Genomic DNA, 19943 nt, shown 5'->3' on the forward strand with positions numbered 1-19943 from the left:
AATGAGTTCATTAATATAATTCCAATTTGTAAATTAAGGGAATGTTTCTAGCCTTTGAACAAAGTTTACCTTTAAGTCTAAAATAACCAAGTATGCTTTATGAATATGACACTCTTGTGTAAATGCATTTAGCTTTTAATAACCTGGGACATAATCTAAGAATTCAATGTAAAAATCATTGCACTTATTAAAGATATATAGAAAATAAACATTTTGACAACATATATTTTGCACTCATCATTTGTTTTTTTATCCAACCTTAAGTGTTGGGGCAGCAAGCTAGAAACTGTTACTTAAACTGGAATTTGTGCCAGGAATCTAATTCACAACTTCTGAGTCAGCTCTCCCACCCTCTCTGTATCTTCAAGCCTCAAAGTAACATAGTATGCACTTACTCTAATTAACTGCTTTTCTACTAGCTGTGGATTTCAGACAAAAAAACCCACAAACCCACACACCACAAACACACAACACAAACCAAAACCACAAAGCACTTTGTTTTAGCACAGAGAAGGATATCTAGAGACTACCTTTTATTCTTTCCTGAGGACTGCACGTTACAAATTGTTGAAGAATAGTATCATTGCGTCGGGAAGCAGCTGTGAAGTTATGACTCCCATCAAAGGCTGATTTTTGAAAGACTCCCTGGTCTGAGCGTTCCTAAGTGAAAAACAGAACCACACATTGTAACAAAAAAAATGTTCAACAATGCAAAGATCAGCCATCACTACAGACAGTGCACAAATACAGTGTAATGTAATGTGCTCTCTGTCTATTGCTTCCTTTCAAATGAGAAACTTGAAAGATATCTTCAAAATGAGTATCTGCTTTTGCTGACCATGAAACAAGACAATATTAAGCACTAACAATCATTAAGAATGATGCACAAAAATGAAGACTGTTTTTTTATGACCCACAACTGGCTTCATTCAAATTCTCCATCTGGGAGGGCAGCTTGTGACACTGTCAACACAAGAACATGGGCAATGCCAATGGTATTTTTCTGCCAGCCAGCTGGTTCCCTTCTCTCAGAGACTGACTGCATATGTTCTGATCATCACACACTAGAGCAGCTTTGCAAGTAAGGAGTTACACCAAACTCCCAAATGCAGGTCTTCTGGCTAGCAGCTAAACAAACTCCTGTCACACCTCTAGTCAGCGTTTCTTTTGAGACATTTCCCACCCTCCATACGTGCCATATCGCCTAATTTATTCTCCTGAGCAGTTGCTCAAAAGATAGAAAAAAAAAGGGGGGAGGGGGCAGGGGGGAAGTCAGAGTTTCTAAAACTGGGATAGACCCAGAAAGATGTTTCTGTACTCGTTATTCACAGAAAACAGAAAACCCACACAGGGGAATATTATGGGTAGTTTTCAAAATAACCTTTACAGTTTCTGTGATATTGTATCTGTTTTTTGAAGGGGCCTTCAACTGGCTTCAGTTTTAAAGTGCATGTTTTATTATGCCAGCCAATATTACACTAGATATATCATTCCTTAAATTTCACATCTACAGAAGAAATGCATGTACCTAACCCATACAATTTCTTTGTAAAATGATGCAACAGGTTTAATGCATTGGTAAGTGATTGCCTGCAAACCAATACATAAGAAAGGACAGCATGTTACATCACCTTGAAACCTGCCTTTCAGGTTTAATAATAATAATGATAAAACAATAAAATAATAATAATAATGATAAAATAATAACAATAAAATAATAATAATTAAATGGCAAAAAATGTACCTCAGAACACAAATCAATGCTGGGATGCTCATGGTGACACTATGGCTACAACTGTAGTCTCAGTGGACAGGCAGCACATTCAACATTCTCTCCTCCTCAGTGCAGCTACTTTGAACCTTTGTACAGAAACACACCCACACCACACAGCCACTGACAATCATGTTTCTTCTCATTACTGGAAACTCTCTACTTTACATAAGATTCCTTACATTGCAATGTCCACATTTACTATCTTCTCATGGGTACTGCTAGCTAAATCAAGGTTTGCAACATCCAAACTACTACTACATCAGAGTGGGATAGGGAGCCTTACGTTAACAGCAACAACAAATCTGCTTTTCCAGCTCTTTGATAAATGACACAATCAATATACCAACAACTGATCAGTAACCAGGCTAATTAGAGTATTCAGCTTATAAACATAGCTGTCATGGAAGACTTCCATTAGTGTCCTGACCAATAAAAACGATAATGCATTTCTAAACGTAATCTCCTTCTACCAAGCTCAGATGTAGTACTTGGGAAGCTGTTTTGGGGAAAGGAAAGAATGTGCAACAACCCATTTCTGCTATGGCCTCCAGACTCAAATGGAATTACAATTGAACCTAAAGACTACCCTATAAAAATTAATTCCTGTCTAAAATGAATTTGATTCAATCAAGACCTCATTATGCATTCTTCATAGGGCATGAGTCAAGATTATTTACCTCTTTCATACATCTGGATAAATTACAAAACTATACACTCAACTATAAAAAGCAGCCTCATACTTTTATCAGGTAAACCTAACATTCGATTGGAAGGGGTTTTTTTAAATTTTGGCTTTTGTTAAATGAAGAAAACTTGCAGGAGTGAGCTTTATTTGAAGGTGAGCTATCTTTCTTACGTCACAAGAGTGCACAATAAATATAACATACACTTTACAATTCTCCCTTACAGCATAATACTATGTCACATAAGAAAAGGAAAGCAAAAATGTGTTTTCCTCTAACATATTGCAGAATTGCTAATGAATATTTTTCATATTTTCCTGGCACAATTGACATCAGTAAGTCTTTTGCAAAGTATCCTCCCAACAAAGTCAGAGCATAATGTTCAGAAAGTAATATACTTCTAAATCTATTTCTCCATCAATGATGGTAGTAAATAAAATAGAAAATTATCAGGAAAATACTAAGAGTTAATTATACTAAAAGATACCTGCATTCTCTTCCCTCCTGATATTTTATGCAAATACACCCACAAACATGATTGTTCTTAACATTTTTAAATGTTCCATCGATGCTTATTATGGAATTCCAAGAGATGATTTCAAGCTTCTTAATGAGATTTAATACAACTTTTTATACCACAAATCCACTTACATGTATGTTTATTTTAAAGAACTGCACAGATGCTAAAAAACTATTAAAATATTTACTTCAAGGGTCAGAATTAAAACTGAGATGAGCAGTAAGGGCAGCCAGTATACATACATACGTACTGTTTATGTAAAGATGAAGAAAGAGCGTGTACATGCAAGAGAGATCATAAATCCAATCTTTTTCAAAGTAAGATGCGATTGGCAAACATCAATTTATATGAGCTCTAGAAAACATAACAGTTAAAATTTCTTTCTTCTCTTACTTTGTTACCTTACTTAAGCAAGTTTTATGTTAATCAACTCAGAAACCCACCTGGAAGGGGTGGCCTTCATCTGACCAGGAGAAGTAAAATATTAACTCTTTGAAGGTGTGGGGGAAAAGGGGGGTGGGGGGGGAGAAGAAAAAAGCTGGGGGACAAGACAGGACCAGAAGAACACGCACACACACACGCAAAGGTAGATTGAATTAAAATACTAATGAATCTGAAAAAGCAAGAGTGAAGTAAAATCCAAGTCACACTTAAATCCAAGTCACTTACAGTCTCTGATCACGACAACAAATGAAATCAGAACAATTCAAATCATTTGTATCCCAGCTATTACCTTGAAGAGGTAGCAGATAGTCAAAACTACATCAACACATTAATCCTAAATTAACCCTTTTTGGAACCACATTTCCTTTTGTTCTAATACTTGTCAAATTTAAATAAGAGGCAACTTTTAGCCTGGTCTCAACATGAACATGAAGACCATGAGATATCAACCAGAAACACTGTGAATGCTGACTCCAGGAAGCCAAGAATTCATTCTGTCAGGAGGAGCTCTCTGTGACTACGACTTTAGCCATCATCTCTTGCATGCAGAAACACTGCAACCAGAAAGACATTTATCTAATAAATGCATTTACTGCTTCACCTCTGTCTGCACCTCTAGTCTCCGAAGAACTACCAGCTGGATCCTCCCACGAATGTTCCCCTCCATGGACATGGAGCGCCTCAGTGTTTCCATAGCCTCATGATTTGACTTGCCCAGAAGTGACTCCCCATTGACTGCAACAAGCTGATCATTTACTCGCAAACGACCATCCTACAAGCAAAAAGTAAAAACAAAGTGTTATTTATTTTTTTAATCAAGAATTATTAGGCAGAGGTGCTACATACAGAAGAGTAAGATGCAGACAATCAGACACTGCTTTCTAAAATTTAAGAAACCAGAGACTGTACAGTACCAGGTCTTTAAAAAGAAAAATCTTTGTGTCCATTAATGGGCCATTTTTTTCCTCCATTTATGACACTGTGGGAAGAGTTCATAGAGCAATTACAAACACAGATGTGCATGCACACGCTGCTGGTTTTCTTGCATGTACAATTTAATTTGTATCAATTCTAAAAAGAAAACAGGAAAAGGAGCTTTTGCTTAGTTAAAAGGACCCATACCATAGCTGTTAGTATTTGCCGTGCAACTTCGAAGGAGTACTGCAACATATTTTCCATGCATTATTATCTGCTATTAGAATCTGGTAAGAAACAGCTCCAAAAATATTGTCTTATAGTCTCACTACTGTCTATCTTGTCACAATTACCATGACACCATATGGGGTAGTGGTCTCAGATCAGAATGGTCATTAAGACTTAAGCATCCTTATTTTAATTAATGCTGTCCACGTATTTTAACATCCAAACCTGCTGCCAATAACAAAATTAGGGTTGAGGCATATTAAGTAGCCTATGCTTTGAAAATAGTCATTCGGTTTCATCGCCAAGGTTAACCAACATTTGCAGGCGTAATAAAATTGTGGACACCGCTATTTTGCAATTTAGGAGTCCTATTGCTGCTGTCATTATTATCTGTGATTTATTTCTTTTCATAAAAGCATGTGCCACGGACTTTTCTCTCTTTAACAAGAAAATAAGGTGTATTTAATTAAGAGACAAGAGTTTCTTGTCAAGTTCACAATTATCAGGTTGGTATCAGACCTCAAAGAAGGAAGAAAAAGAGACTGAAGATATCCAACACAGAAGAGCAGTGAAGAAAGAATAACAGCGAAAGAACTTGCATAGAAACACATTGCCTGGTTAAAATTAATTCGATTCATTCCCAGGCTCATTACACACTGTTCATAAGGCACTTGTCCGAACTGTTTATGTATTTTTTCATGCAACAGAGCAATTCAAAATACATATACTTTTCAATTTTTATTTTTTCTACCATTAAAATATTCAATTAACTATTCCGCTATTGCTGGCAAGTCTAAACCATTTGTACTTGTGAGTTACAGTAGCTATCACAAACCCAGCTTTATTAAGGGTTATTTTTGTTGGAACTGCGCATCATCATTACTACAGCAGAGTATGAATAGCCATGGAGCTGAAGAAGAACAGCATATACCAGAATCCAAAATAAACTGGGAGGGACAAGAAGATGGAAAGACAGAAGTGGGAGATGAATTACTTAGTGAAGGAAAATGAAAAGAAATAAAAGTTTTCTTGGCAGGGTATTGGAACGAAGGATAGGAAGCAGCAATGCCATTTGGAAAAGACATTAAAATCTCTCCCACCTCTCTGCTGAATATTTCATGCCAACATAAATTTACATACAGCCAGAGTCAACAGGTTAACGCCACCCTTTCTCTACATACAAAATAATGCCATCACGCATGCTAAAGTTTAGGGAGAGAAGAATTAACATTGTTGAACAGGGAGTTTTCTTACTTGCACATGTTACAGTTCCTTCATGCTCTATCAAAATTTGCTGAAATAGAGTCATTCATGGTAACAGGAGTTTGAAGATAAAAGATTTTAATTTTTGCGAGTTTCTATAAGACTTTGAATATTTTACAGGTCCTCATGTCCTCCTCCTATGGTCCCACACATCCTTGGATTACTTTTTTGCCTTTCTGTGGATAAATACCTATGTATAAATATCCATTAAAGTTTACTAAAGTATTAACAAATACAATATCAAATGCGTCTTGTCATGACTATATCTCTTGACTATGCAACTGTCCTGGAGACATCTGTATTTTTAAACGAATCACTGCAGCCTCAGAAAGTTCTGAATTAGCCTAATTTTTGATTTGCCTTGTAATATCTTTGTATGAGACTTTATTAAAATACAAACAATGTCAGTTCTTAAAGAACTTCTGACACATCTCCCTTCTTCCCACTCTGTTACATGCTCCACTTAAATGTAAAATTCAACTTGAATTCTACACTTCAACTATGATCAGAGAAAAAAGGTGTGCGTGCTTTATAAGTGCTGATAACTACACCTGCCAAGTCACCTGTACAAAGTAGGCTGGAAGACAGCTGAACACATGCTCAGGTAGAAGTTATTTCACAGAAAAACTTTTTGCTATTCTAAAGACTGGGGAAAAAAAAAATAAATATCCCAATGCTGAAACAGTTTCCAAACACAGATTTTCACATCAGTGGTGTTACGGCCTGGTTTAGAAGCCTGAACTGCAAGACAATCTGCTTGGCTCAAAACAAGCTAAATGTTGTTTTAACACGTTTTTTTCTTTCATCTCTCAAAGGTAAGTTTCTTTGTGGCTTCTGAGTAGGAAGAAAAAAAAACATTTGGCATTTTGGCAAAACAGTTTTCAAATGCCACCTCTGAAACTGCAAGTGAGCTATTCTCATAAAGGGTGAAGCTACTGTTCCCCTTGCTTATTGAAAAAATGTTGTAGTTTTTTTTTTTTTTTTTAAATGGAGACTCACAGCAAGGGGTAGAATGTACCACCACATGGCTACCATATTCAGACAGTCGGTCACAAGACTCTCATGCTTTTCACAGGGAGATACAATGCCATGTTCTTCATGGACTTAAGTTTTTAATCAAAGTACATGTAGTTATTTCCCTTATCACATCAATGACATTTCTCTCAGAAGGAATTCCTTGACAGCATTTACTGGAATCATTCAGTTTCCCCATCCACTAAACACAACAAGCAATGTTTACTGCAACAGCACTCAGAAGCTCCAAGGAGGTTCAAGCTACACCATGTCTGAATCGAACAGATGTATACATAGAAAAGATTCCTTTATTTCATTACTGCATTTCAGCTGCAGTAGACAGCAAGTACCTGATCATCAGGAATGCATCACAAGTGAAAAGCAAAGATGTCTCAAGATCAACAAGGCTGAAATCCTTAAAATTATGGGGAAAGATGATGCATTTTAACTCAGTCAAGTGTTACGTTTTCTTCACATGAAAGGCTCCGCATAATTACAAATATCAAGGATTCTAGTAACCTCTTTATCTTAGGGATGATAAGAAATAGACACTTCAAAAGTTACAAAAGGAGGTTAAGAAGGGACATAATGGTTCAATCAGCAAAAAGCAATTGTTTTTATTCCTGCAGGATACAGTGTTAGAATACCAACTAAGAACATTAAGGCATTTTTATTTGGTTTGGTTTTGTAGAAAGAGCAGTAAACAGGCACTGGGTCTTACTGTAGAACATATAATGCAAGATGCATTGATATTTTCTAAAATCTTTAGCTAGGACAAAAAACCCTCAAAGTATAGAACTAAAGACTTCAATTTTCCCTTATGTTTTTTTACTACTCCCTTACTGTACTTTGCAATGCCACTAAACATATCAGAGCTAGAATAACCTGTTAATGTTTCGAAAAACACTAAAAAATGTTGGCCTCTCTTCAGACCTTTGGTTCAGACTGATAATGGATAACATTAACCAACCAAAATTGTCTGCATCTCATACATAACTCTTCATTCTTAAAAAACACACTGGTGAAAGAAATTTAATGTATCAAAAACTTTATACAGCATTAGAAGGACTCAGCATTTACTTCAGCAGTGAAACAAATGTGTCAAAGTTTGGTGTATTACATATCTTCTTTTGAAGACAAGTGGTGACTATAGACAAGGGGATAAAGCTCCCCCTCATATTAGCATATCACAAAATCAGAACAAATTTTAAAATCTAAATGCAGAAGTGAGAAATAGAGAATCCTCATGTCAGTGAGCATTATGATTTCCTCCTGTGAGAAAGTTTCCCAAGAAAACTTTGTACATTGAAAAGTAAATGCACATGTCTAAATCCATAATATTCCATTTCAGAGTTACAATGAATAATATGGGAAAATGCTCTGGACAACTACCAGCTGGAAAGAAAGGCCTCTTGTTTAAAAACTTACTATAAGACAACATTTAAAGAACAACAAGGACATCTTTAAATATTTATGCACCAATACGTGCACACTTTTTAACTTGATACAAGAAATTTTATTAATTGTTAATATCCACTGATTATGTTTTGTTCTATATAAAGGTCATTAGACAGGAGAAAGACAGCTGTTCCCCATGCATCTGCAACAGTAAAGTGTGGTTCTGAAGACACTGCCAAAATGACTGGATTCTGTGAGTACTTGTATAAAATACATAGGAAAGCTTCTCTGAACAGTTCTGGTTGAAGCTAGAGCCTCAGTTACTATCTCATTTGCTCTGGAGCCTACAATCAGATCTATTACTGCACAGTTCTAATTAGTGAAAGGGTTATGACAAGGTAGAAGAGAGAATAGGTGACAGGACCACAGGTTATCACAAGAAAAAATAATCTTCCAGTCATGGTGACCGACTGTGCCAGTTGTCCATTTACTTAGGCATGAGCACAGAAGTCCTGCTTTACTAGTCTGCAGACCCCTCAAGACAAAATTAACTGCTCTGGAGTGAGTAAGTACGGGAGAACAGAGAGTGGTAACCATACAGAGCTAGAAAGGGTTGTCTTACGTGCCTGTGATGTGACAAGTCAGGTAGTCAGCCCACTAATGCTGCCAGAATATGGCTCCACAAGCTTTGCTATTCAAAACGACGAGCTTATTCGTGGCAACATACACTGTCACTGCAGCGGGTGTGGACAATTACTCAGGAAACACAGAGCTGGGAAATCAAGGAGGGCAGCCTCATTTTCACAGTAAAATGAGTTGTACTCTATAGTAGACGTGCACATAAATTGAGTTTATCCAGTCCTAATTTGGTCAATCATGCCTTAACTCATTTCTGATACACAGCAAGCAGATGAGCTTATTCATTTGTCATTTAGCCCCAAGTTAACTGTGGACAGTGTTCTGAACTGCACGTACCAGGCTCAGTTACACCCGAGAAGATCTAAGCTCTGAAATAACTGTGGGAATAGGATAGGTAAATAATAGAAGCAAGAAAGTAATAAACGTTCACATCAAAGCTAAATCTTTGATACTGCTATTTACCAGCTGCTGTAAATAGATGATTGTTAAAGTTCTAATGCATTGAATTGTCTTACTCAGAAGGCTGATGTCAGCAGAGGAATTTACATACACTGAATTAAAAGGTATTTTTACAGAAGAGAGAACTGCAAGGAATTGCTGAGATAACACACGAGAAAAAAATTACATTATGCATCCACAAGACTTGAACATACTAGCCCTAAAAGATTAAGACTTTTGTTTCCAATTTCAAGAAAGTTACCTTTTTCAAATTTTATTTCGGAAAAAACACACAGTCAACAGACTTCCTAGAGATTAGAAAATAACTCAAATACTTTTTAATAATAAAAATGTACAACAGTCCCTGTATAGCCCTTAGAGGGAGAAGAACTATTCACAATACTGCCATTTACCAATTTAATATTATCAATTCAACGCACCTCAGGAACAATTGGTAACTTCTGCACAATTGATATCAGGCTCAGTCAAGTCATATTTTTACTACAGTGGTAAAAAATATTTTGAATAAAAAAGAAAATTATGAGCTAGCTTTTTATTTACAGCATAAATTAAGCACATAATCCTTAACCTCACAGAACTGTCAATTTCTAATTTTTGTAAAGAAGTTTGTCTTTTGATTGTCTTTTATGGGTCTGCCTGTATCACTTTGGGAGGACCAAAAGCAGTGCAGATACGACAATAAATGTAGGTATCTAACTTCTCTGTCACTGAGCCTAGCAGCACACAAACATTCCCATGCACTGCTGTGGGGAAGCTGGGAAGCAGCCACTTCTCATACGCACACCTCCTTATCCTTCTCCCCCTTCCCCATTTCCTGCAGCATCCAAATGCTTCCCAAGGTTTCCATCAACTCACTCTCCTTGTGGAAAACCCTATCACACACAACACCCAAATCCTGGAATAAAACATTACTAGATTTGCAGTTCACCTAAAGGAATGAGTGACAAAAAGGTACTAATTCCTAGAAGGCTTATCAAGTCAGATTCAGCACTCAACACAGAAACATCAGAATTCTAATGCAGTCATCTGATGTGTTTCTTTTATACCTTAAAAGCAGCACCTCCATGAATAACGGATTTGATGAAAATCCCAAGATCAGCTCCAGTCTCACGAGATTTGTTGCCTTTTAAGCTCACACCAAGTCCAGCAGAGCCAGAATCATTCAGAGGAATCTCAAAGGTCAGCTGCTCTGTGGTTTCTGGAGAAAGAATACTGCAGTTTGGCTCTCCTTTCTGTTAACAAAAACAAGCATGAAAATATGAGTGAAAAGAGGGCAGAGACAATGCATAAACTAGTTGTATTCAAAGATACATCCAAAAAATAAGTCCTCTTTTCCAGAAAGTAGCTTGAAGAAGCTGCCTTATAACCAACATTGCATTTAGTTAACATTTTGTCACATTATCTGGCTTAAAATGTTATTTTTAATGATACCTAGGAATATGCCTAAATATAAGGTAAAATAGCTTAGTTCCACATGATATAAACTGATGTCACAGCAGAATATAGAAAAGATATTTATTTTAAAAACAGTTGCATTAAAAATGTAAGCCATAAAACTCCGAACATATTTACATGCAGCTCACAAACTATAATGATAGTTGTACTGCTAAATCCCATTCCCCTCTGAAAACTGAGTTTCATCCTTAAAAATATTACTCTTCCCTCAAACCTGTCTACAGAGGGAAGTTGGTTTAACAAAAGCAAGGGTGAGAATTGAAAATGTAGTAACTTATTCTGCACTAACTCCCTTCGTACATACTTTTATTCCATAGAGGGTTTTGGGTTTTTTCCCTTCTGGTATAGGTTGATCCCAAGATTTTTCCTAGATTACATTATCATTTACAAGACTGCCAAGTCAAGCATCCATAGCTAGGGAAGATCAGAAAGAACTTTCTTTTACTGTACACTGTATCTGCAGTTTTGTACTATGGTACGTTGTTATTGGGGGCTTGTTTGTTTTGTTTTATTTAAAGCAGGTTAGAATCACGAAATTAAACAAATTCAAATTATTGCCTGAAATATTCATACTGGCACTCTACAGAAATAAAACTAGGACAAGGAGACCTACTATGGAGTCAACTGTTCATGGAAGGTATGAGTGGAAAAGACCTTACGCATCACATCTGATTTTATTCCACTCTTCCTTCTCCATATAACTCTTAAGACAATTAATTAGTTTGTTTCTTGTCATTTAGACATTTTCTATTCTTTGCAACAGTAGTGTTAAAAAATTAATAGGAAAAAAAACTATGAAAAGGAAATACACAGACAAGTACGAGTTGAAAAAGATGACTGGGGGCTGGTTTCAAGGGTGTCAAAGTCTTATGTTAAATTATCAAGTAAAGGCCACACGCAAGGAGTGTTGTACCTGGCCCAATCCTCCTTTTACCTAACAAAGGATCGTTTCGAGGGCCTAAGCTGCAGTACACACAGTACCAATGCAACTGGCAGCAAAGATGCCAGCAGTACCAATGTTTTCTCAGCAGTCACAGTAGTTCTATATATTCATCTATTATGCTGTCTGATCAATAAGAAGTACGATCACAGAACTATGAGCAGAAATTAATATCCTGAAGCAACAAAAAATTAGAAACAGTAACCACTAAGTATACTTTCACTTATTTCAGGTGTGCTTTCACTGATGAGAATCAGCTACTGGCTAGAGAGGAATCGCATGAACCAGAGAGCTAGGACTATAAACCTCAATCCCAGTATGTGCCATGCTCAAATTCTTCCTGGAATTTAACTACATGATATTAAGTCAACACAATTTGCCTGACTGCCAAACATAAAAATGACACAGCACGAGCATGGACAAGTGTCTTGATCCCAGCACTCATCTCCAGTACCTGTGTTAGTCATTTGTGCTTTTGACTTTGTTCACCAGAAGCAGACAATTCTCAGTTATAAATCTGTCACTTATTTCTTAGCTGTGGATATAGAGACATCCTGAACGTAATCCCCCCAAACCTACAAATTCATAACTACTGTGAACAATACAGAATGATAATTTGTAAACACTCCTGCTCCGACTTCCTTCAAAAGAACCATTGTAAGGAAAAAAACCCCACTATCACTGGCCTTCTAACATAAGCATTTTACATTTAACTTTCTCAAGGTTTTAGAGGAAAGATTTTCTGCCCAATCTTTTTTTTCAAAATGTACATAATTCTTGCCAGCTGATTCAGAACTCTTAGATCAGAACTCTACTCAAATGGCACATTCTGTCCAGATTTGGATAGAGGAAATTTTTCTCAGGGTCCCAGACATGTAATGTCTCCCGCGGTCCTTCAAGGACAGTCCATTTTGTATTACTTTCCTGGTCCCCTAGGCAAGCAGTTCCTGTGTGCTGCTGCTATTCTTCCACTTCAATCCATGACATCTGCACCAGACTCTTGCTCCTCCTGTATGTCTAAACTGTGGTTTTGTCTTTCCCAATACCATAAGGAAAGCAGTGGGGGGAAAAAAAAATGGGGGTGTTATCACAGGACATAAAAGCTCCCAGTGCCCATGCCTATCTTCACCAGAGCAGTCACAAATTGCTTTATAATGTTACCTCAATATGAACTTGGACTTCATATAAAACTGAATTTGGTCACATTCAGATCAGCTTTTAATGGAGATGGCTGAAGGTAATCCCTGGCACAAAAGCTATTATTCTGCAAAAAAAAAAACTTTCAAGGAAAAGGTGGCACAATATTTTTGTCAAGAAAAAATTACGTTTTTTTTTTTTTTGTTGGCTTTTTTCTCAGGGGCTTCCAGGAGCATCTTGTCTGTTTCACTTTAAGCTCCAAGACGTACATTAATTTCAGGCTAAGGACTTCATGCATTTGTGTCCTGGTTTTGGCTGGGACAGAATTAATTTTCTTCCTAGTAGCTGGTACAGTGCTGTGTTTTGGATTTAGTATGAGAATAATGTTGGTAACACACCGATGTTTTGGTTGTTGCTAAGCAGTGCCTATTCTAAGTCAAGGACTTCTCGGTTTTCCAATCTCTGCCAACAAGGAGGTGCACAAGGAGCTGGGAGGGAGCACAGCCAGGAGAGCTGACCCCAACCAGCCAAAGGGATATTCCATACCATCGAGCGTCATGGCCAGTATAGAAACTGGGGGAGTTGGTGGGGAGGGGACGATTGCTCGGGGACTGGGTGGGCACTGGTCAGCGGGAGGTGAGCAATTGTATTGTGCATCATTTGGTTTTCTTGGGTTTTACTCCTCTCTCTGTCTCTTTGTTATCTCCGTCTTCATTACAATCATTATTATTATGATAATATTTTGCTTTATTTAATTTATGAAACTGTTCTTATCTCACGTCACAAGTCTTACCTTTTTCTGATTCTCCTCCCCATCCCACTGGGGTGGGGAGTGAATGAGCAGCTGCATGGTACTTAGTTGCTGGCTGGGGGTAAACCACAACAATTTGTTAACACAAACTTCTAAAAAACCAAAGACAACAGGATCTATACATGTCCCTCAAGCCAATATATGAAAATAAACTAGGCAGATGAGTCTGCTTGAATTTGAGTCAAGAGCTCTAAATCAATACCATTCTCATTTGTGCTAGCGCTCTTGACTCTGACCCCTCCGTGACACTGATGACAAGTCTGCAACCCCCCCCCGGCTGTGCCTAAGGCCTTGGCAATACCAGGGGCAGTGGTGGCTGCAGGAGGCAGGACGCCGTCCCCTTCTCCGCTGCATGAGCACAGGCTCCGTAGCAGCACTGTGCTCAGCTCTAGATTTCAAGAAACAAGGTGGATGGATTCCAGACAGCAATCTAACAACCTTGTTTGATCTTGACAGGAAAAAAAAACAACACCCCACCAAACTTAATACTAAACAAAATACTAATTCTCTTCAAAACACTTTACAGTAGCATTTTCCCCCTTTTTCTTTGCAGGCAATTTTTGACAAAAGCAAACTCATTTAAATAGCAAGCAATGAAATGTCAGTGAGTCTCAAAGAAAACCTTTGCCCTCAATATCTGCGGAAAAAAAGACTAAGGGGTCACTAAAACATTCCCATTATAATATTACTAAGATAATGGTATTACACGTAGTTTTTCCAGTATAACTTAGCCCAATTTCAGATTCTGATACAAACAAATCGCTAAAGGCAGAGAAATAAAAAAAAGTACGAGAGTTGTTCAATGTTCTGTAATATTCTCCAACTTCCTGTAACTATGCCATGCATTAGCTCTTGTTAAGTAACCTACCAGATCACTGTCTGCATTCCTGGATGTGTTATCTATCAAATATTAAGATATATTCAGTGGGACACCAGACAGTAAATTTTTGTACTTAGTTGCCTCTGCTTTCTTTAGTACCTAATTTGGAATTCATAACATTTGACTACTTGCTACAATTCTCTGGAAAACAGATAATTTCATTATACAAAAACCTTAGCAAATTTAATCTAAGTCTAAAAACCAGCTGCTTTTACCTATTACTGGAGAAGTCTCTAATTTTTCTTGAAGTCTTTCACAAATGTTTCTTGTTCAATATAGTCCAATTATCCTAAAAATCTCTCCTTTTCATTATTTATATTCAGCCTTACGCTAAGATCCAGCAAAAGTTGATTTAAAAATAATGTTGAATTTCGTTTAATAGTACTATCAGAAATTTGTAACCTATGAGGGAGTGTGAATGACATTTCAATGATTTCACAGTGATAGGCAACAGGAAAGGAGATGCATATCTACAAGTCAGTGACGAATTTATTATGAGACCAAGTAAACTCTGTCTTTATTCCCTTCAAATTTTCATTTGCTACTCGTTGTATGGTATCTGATAGCAAATGCCTGGTAGTGAATCTATAACATCAAAAATCTTTGGCACAAATACAAGATCAAAAACTTTTCTTTGTGGGAGAATGTGAGCAGCAGCACAAAGCAGGAAAAACAGAGGAGAAATAAAAAGGGGTGAACAGAACCTAGAAGCTTGATTTCATCCTACACTCACTAAATGGTTTCAAATTATTATCCTGACGATAGCGCTCTTCCCAAGCAATGTCTTTTCAACGATGACCAAAAAGAGCTCCAGTCATTCTTAAGTTAACAGCTCATCAATTCATTGCTTCATTTGGGCAATTAATTTCACAAGTGATGGTCCCTGTTCCTAGAATATGCAAGTATGAATATTAAATGCCACTGATGAATCACAGAGTTGGATTCCGACTGCCTCTATTTCCCTGACTGTGATAAAACATTATCCCAAGACATCAAAACTTTACAATACAGCAACCACCATCAGCTGGATGATGGTCTGGTAAAGGAAGTCCTCGCCAATGCACTAAACTTTGAATTCTATTAGAAATACTTCTTACCTCAAGATCATCCTAGAATCTGAATTCACTCAAACATAGAATGAACGAAATGAGCTGCAACACAAGTATGTTTCTAGCCCAGGAAAAACTTACAGTTTAACGTTATAAATTACCCAGTCAGCTCCCTCCTGGTTGCACCATCCAGCATTCTGCATAGCTCCTGAGCTCTCTCAGCTGCTTGGGGAAAACAACCATCTCTTTCTCCAGGCAGTTTTCTCTTGGACCAGAATGCCACAGTTAGAAGTCTAAGAGGCAATCTTTCCACTTGCTGTCCAGACTCAGCCGTTAAACAGAATGGAGCAAACAACTGAACAGGTACCAACCCTCACAAGGGAAATCAGGACAGGAAAGCTTTCATCTACAGAGATACCTGCATGGAAATTCAGTAAAATCAATTCTGACATTTACTGAATCACCAGAAACCAGACAGAAAAGTTCAGAAGAGTTTACATGAAGGTGAGAGAATACAGTTTGCTTGATTTGAGATCAGAAAGCCCTAATAATACATACTAAATAACATTCAGCAATGTAGACTGAAAACCTTTATCTAAGGGTCTCAGGATACACTTGATTAATTGGTGTTCTGCCAATGATTTTGTTTAATTTTTAGAAGCACATCTATACCTCACGTCTCTGATTTTTTAATTAAAAGGCTATAAAAAAGGACAACAACGCAAAATTTTACTGGTATATAATTAAGTCTCACCAACAAATTATCAGTATTTTAAAGAACAGATGGAATATAGTTTTAGCCTTCTCTTACTCCCACAATACACAAAAACTGCTCAGTCACCAGCACAAACAGAATTATAACCTTTGAAGAAAGTACTGTGCATTGTATTCTTCCCCTTTCTACTTAGTCCATGGTTATGTCTACTCAATATTGTGTCAATTCTCTGTCTACCATGGGATATCACTTTCAATTAGTCCTTTTATTTAATCTTATGACGCCTTTTCTCATTGACCACGGCACTTTTGATCCGTGGATTTATGATAATCTAACGCATATCTCTCGCTGGAAAGGTTGCCTTATTTATCCCTATTGTTCTTTTGCCAAAAGAGACACAAAAAAAATTAGCTCCCACTTAAGGCAGGAAGGAAATAGCATTTGTTTAACACAACAAGAGACCTTTCAGTACCTGTCTGGTGCCCTTGACCAGCACACTATCATGGCCTCTCAATATGCTGGCTGGCCCTTGCCTGGCTGCTCATTTCTGATAAGAGATGCCAACTCCCTGGAGTGCCATTCAGAGCTGAGAGCAAAAGGCAGGAGACCCAGGAGGGCTGTTTTCAAAGGCTTGTGAAGGAAATAAGACATTTACATGCTTTTGCAATTATTTTCTATAAAAAAAGTAAAAGTTAAAGAGCAGCATTTAAATTGTGGCACTGCATAACTACTACTGGCAGAAAAGCTTGATAAGAAGATACTTCCTTATTTGCACTATTCTTTATGCTCTAAGAGCTTAGTCACAATTAAGAAATACTTTGCTGACAGCTCAGTCATTCACTCACTATAAAATCTACACTGTATTTTGCAATAGATACACTGTAACGCTCTTGAAAATAATACTTTAAGGTAATACACTGCTGTAATCTTGTCACAATCTAGTAAATAACTGGAGTCACTGCTGCACGTATTCATCTTTAGCATTTCTGAGAGATGCCTTCCTATTGGCTTCTTTAAACATCATCTGTATTCCGTACTGCAATAAAACCTAAATGGTCACTAATGGCACACCCTGCTAAGACAAAAAAAAAGCCAATAGCAAATCCACAGAGATACATTGTACTGTACTTGGATACTTTTCACATTAACACAGTACACTACAAGTTCGCGTCGTATTAGATAGAATGGTTCTGCTTTGAATTACGTAGACTCTCTGGAACTACAGCTTCAAAAACTGACAAAACTTGATTCAGCTCTTCATCCAAGGCAGATAAACTGTGAAATGCAATGTACTACTGGATGTCACAGGATGCTTCAAAAACGGAGATTCTCCAATTTGCCTGACATGTCTATTTGAGATCCCATAGCAAGTTTTACCCAACGAAATGGTTTGTCCTTCCAAAACAGTTTTGTAATTCGGTGTGGCATTGCTCTTCAACTTTTAAAAAATGCAGTCTCACTTAACCATTTAAGTTACATAGCTGTAGGAAACAGAGAAAAATTAACTAAGTTCAGTCCTCAATCAAGGCATGCCCCACTGTGAAAACACCCATTTTCATTCCACCTATGGGGTTAGCCATGTGCTTAAGCATCCTACTGAGCTGGAGCCTTATGCAGTTAACACACCTTGCCACTTAGATCCTAAAATCTTATCGCTCATGAAGATGGAAGACTGCATGGTATTTTCAGGGTGAATTTAGGATCGCTGTTACCATATACTTTCATAATATATTCCAGGCAAACATGTCACAACACTCTGATATACAAATCCAACTCTTTATTTATTGGTTACTGTTTTAAAGGGATAGTAAACAAAGCAATAAGCAGTGTATAATTCCTTTACGTCTACTTCAAACATGAATGCACTCATTTTACATTAAAGTCAGCCTAGGAAACCTTTTTTCATGGATTCTAAGGTTGAAAAACTTTTAAAAATTTTCATAGGGTATACGGAATAAATCTGGTGACCCTTGTAAATGGAAAGCTGCCAGTGAGATTTAAGAATTGCCCAAATACTTTCATTTTATTAAACGCAAATATTGTAAATCTGAATAAATGCATCTAAAATGCATGAAGACTCGATTTCTGTTAAGAGCCAGATTTTTTTTTTTTTTATATGCTGCTATTCTGATCCATACGTACTTCTGACTTCACAGATTAAATCGGGCTGCCAAATAATTTTGGACAACACCAGAGCTGACACCGCTGCTATCAAGTAAACAGTTTTCATTTCCCAACACTCTGAGGTAGGGTTCCTCAACTTAGGAGTTTTGGGCAGTGATCCTGTAAGCAAAGACAGTATCTCATAGTACAAGTAACATCATGTTTTTCTTTCCTTACTTGTCTCCACTCTAACTTTTTCTTTACCAGCAGGCAGAGCACCATCAGAGGTTCTTGCAGGCAATGAGTGCTATGATCAGAGCTTTCAGACCACCCTTTTAAGGTTCCTCATACTTGCTGGAAAATAGGAAGAGTGGGATCTGAAAGACAAATCATTGCTGCATAACAACACTTTGATGGGCTTGACAGAGAAAGCAATAGTAGACCAGACACAATAAGGTGTCTGCAGCCTCGAAAAGGCTGACTACCACTATTGCATGGAGAAGCACAGCAAACATGTTTGCTGTGTTGGTAGCTATACTGGCACTTCACAGCATATGAGAGTTCATTCTGCCACTGCAAGATTATTAGATCTAGTTTAAAAAAAAAAACAACCACTTTCTAAAGACACATTAATTATTCAAGTAATTTATTCCCCTTTGGTAAGTTAGGGAGTGCCACCAACACACAGGATAAATAAAAGGATACTTTTTGCCACAGCTTCTGTTCACTGTGACAGGAAATACCGTCATGTTCCTTCTAAACAGTCATCTCTTACTGACTTTTATAACGAGCACAGTAACTAACCAACAAACTCTAGTGCATAGTTTCCAGTACTCCAACCTATAATGAACCAGTAACCATCTTCTGAAGCATAAAATGAAAGTCGAAAACATTTGATGGGCTGAACTACACAATGTTTTCACTCTAAAGACATATATTTGTGTAGACACAACCTACAGTCATTTCTCAACTATTCTATACAGGCCCCAAATTAAACACTTTCCTTCAAAAGTTCCTAGAAAAAAACCCAGGACTTTTAAAAACCTATGTAGTTTACGAAGTCATTCAAGATGAAAGGTGCTATGTGTACTGACAATATCCTTCTCTTCATTATGCAGAACAATTCAAGAACTGAATCTTGTGTATGTTATTAAAATCCAAGATATGTATATTGACCTTTTTTTCCCCCCCATCAGATTCTTCTCCCTTTGAATAGAGATAACACAACAGAGAATTGGTACTTGCTGGAATCACCTTCTGACTGAAATTATTTGACCATTTCTGGTTAATTGAGCTCTAGAATCACTGGTTTGACCTAGAAAAACAGGTGCAAAAATGGTTAAGTCTAGGTTGAAATTTCACCTATTACTTCCTGGACATAAAAAGGCAAGAAACAATTAAAAGGAAGTAATAGAAATTAAGCTCTGAATATTAAAACCAAGGACAACATTTCAGGCAAACAAGTTCTCCTTCAGGCATAGAAGTTAAAGGTAGTAGAAGGAATTAACTAGGGAAA

The 19943-nt window shown here is 37.2% G+C and overlaps 1 protein-coding gene across 1 annotated transcript in view; it reads right to left on the reverse strand.

Moving 5' to 3' along the window:
- Window positions 1-530: 530 nt before the first annotated feature.
- PARD3B (par-3 family cell polarity regulator beta) overlaps window positions 531-19943 on the reverse strand; it is a gene marked incomplete at its 3' end in the record, with an annotated part of 46710 nt that continues 27297 nt past the window's right edge. Inside the window, exons 8-10 of the mRNA XM_009698241.1 lie at window positions 10384-10569; window positions 4023-4193; window positions 531-660 (exon numbers count right to left, since the gene is read on the reverse strand). Of these exons, the coding sequence (XP_009696543.1) occupies window positions 531-660; window positions 4023-4193; window positions 10384-10569 (487 nt within the window). The remainder of the gene's footprint in view (window positions 661-4022; window positions 4194-10383; window positions 10570-19943) is intronic.

Source organism: Cariama cristata, unplaced genomic scaffold (assembly GCF_000690535.1).
Source record: "Cariama cristata isolate BGI_N322 unplaced genomic scaffold, ASM69053v1 scaffold15704, whole genome shotgun sequence".
In the NCBI taxonomy this organism is placed as follows: Eukaryota; Metazoa; Chordata; class Aves; order Cariamiformes; family Cariamidae; genus Cariama; species Cariama cristata.